This window comes from Plasmopara halstedii (assembly GCF_900000015.1).
Source record: "Plasmopara halstedii genome assembly, contig: Scaffold_194, whole genome shotgun sequence".
NCBI lineage: Eukaryota > Oomycota > Peronosporomycetes > Peronosporales > Peronosporaceae > Plasmopara > Plasmopara halstedii.
The window spans coordinates 43,943-44,279 of record NW_020187115.1 but is presented as its reverse complement, the minus strand read 5'-3'; the positions used below and the strand labels follow the sequence as shown (position 1 = coordinate 44,279).

Here is a 337-nt window from a genome sequence, read left to right as displayed (position 1 = left end):
CTTCGATTTAATATAGAAAGGTAAAAGAAGAAATACGTACAGAGCACGACGAGAGAAATGATGAAGTGCCAGGGGTTAAATAAAAAAAATAAGGCTTGTGGTTTGAGCGCGGTGAAAGATTGCATTCATTGCTATCACCATACACCAAAGCAATCAAAGCGTGACATTATGTATAAAAAGGAACTAAAGACACTCCACTACAATGTAGGAGTTTAGTCGAAGACTGAGGGTAATTGAGGATGTAGATCGACTGAAATATGAGATGAGGTTGCTTGTCAATAGTGATACTATTCCATACAAAGCGATCTGCTCTAGTTATCGATTGAAAGACGAACTG

The 337-nt window shown here is 38.0% G+C and overlaps 1 protein-coding gene across 1 annotated transcript; it reads left to right on the top strand.

Annotated features, from left to right (window-relative positions):
- Positions 1 to 60: 60 nt before the first annotated feature.
- On the top strand, positions 61 to 254 carry PHALS_02421 (uncharacterized protein; the record flags this gene model as incomplete). Its single annotated transcript, XM_024719623.1, has 2 exons — positions 61 to 204; positions 246 to 254. 2 exons carry the CDS (start codon positions 61 to 63, stop codon positions 252 to 254), a joined length of 153 nt encoding a protein of 50 aa, XP_024572700.1.
- Positions 255 to 337: the final 83 nt, after the last annotated feature.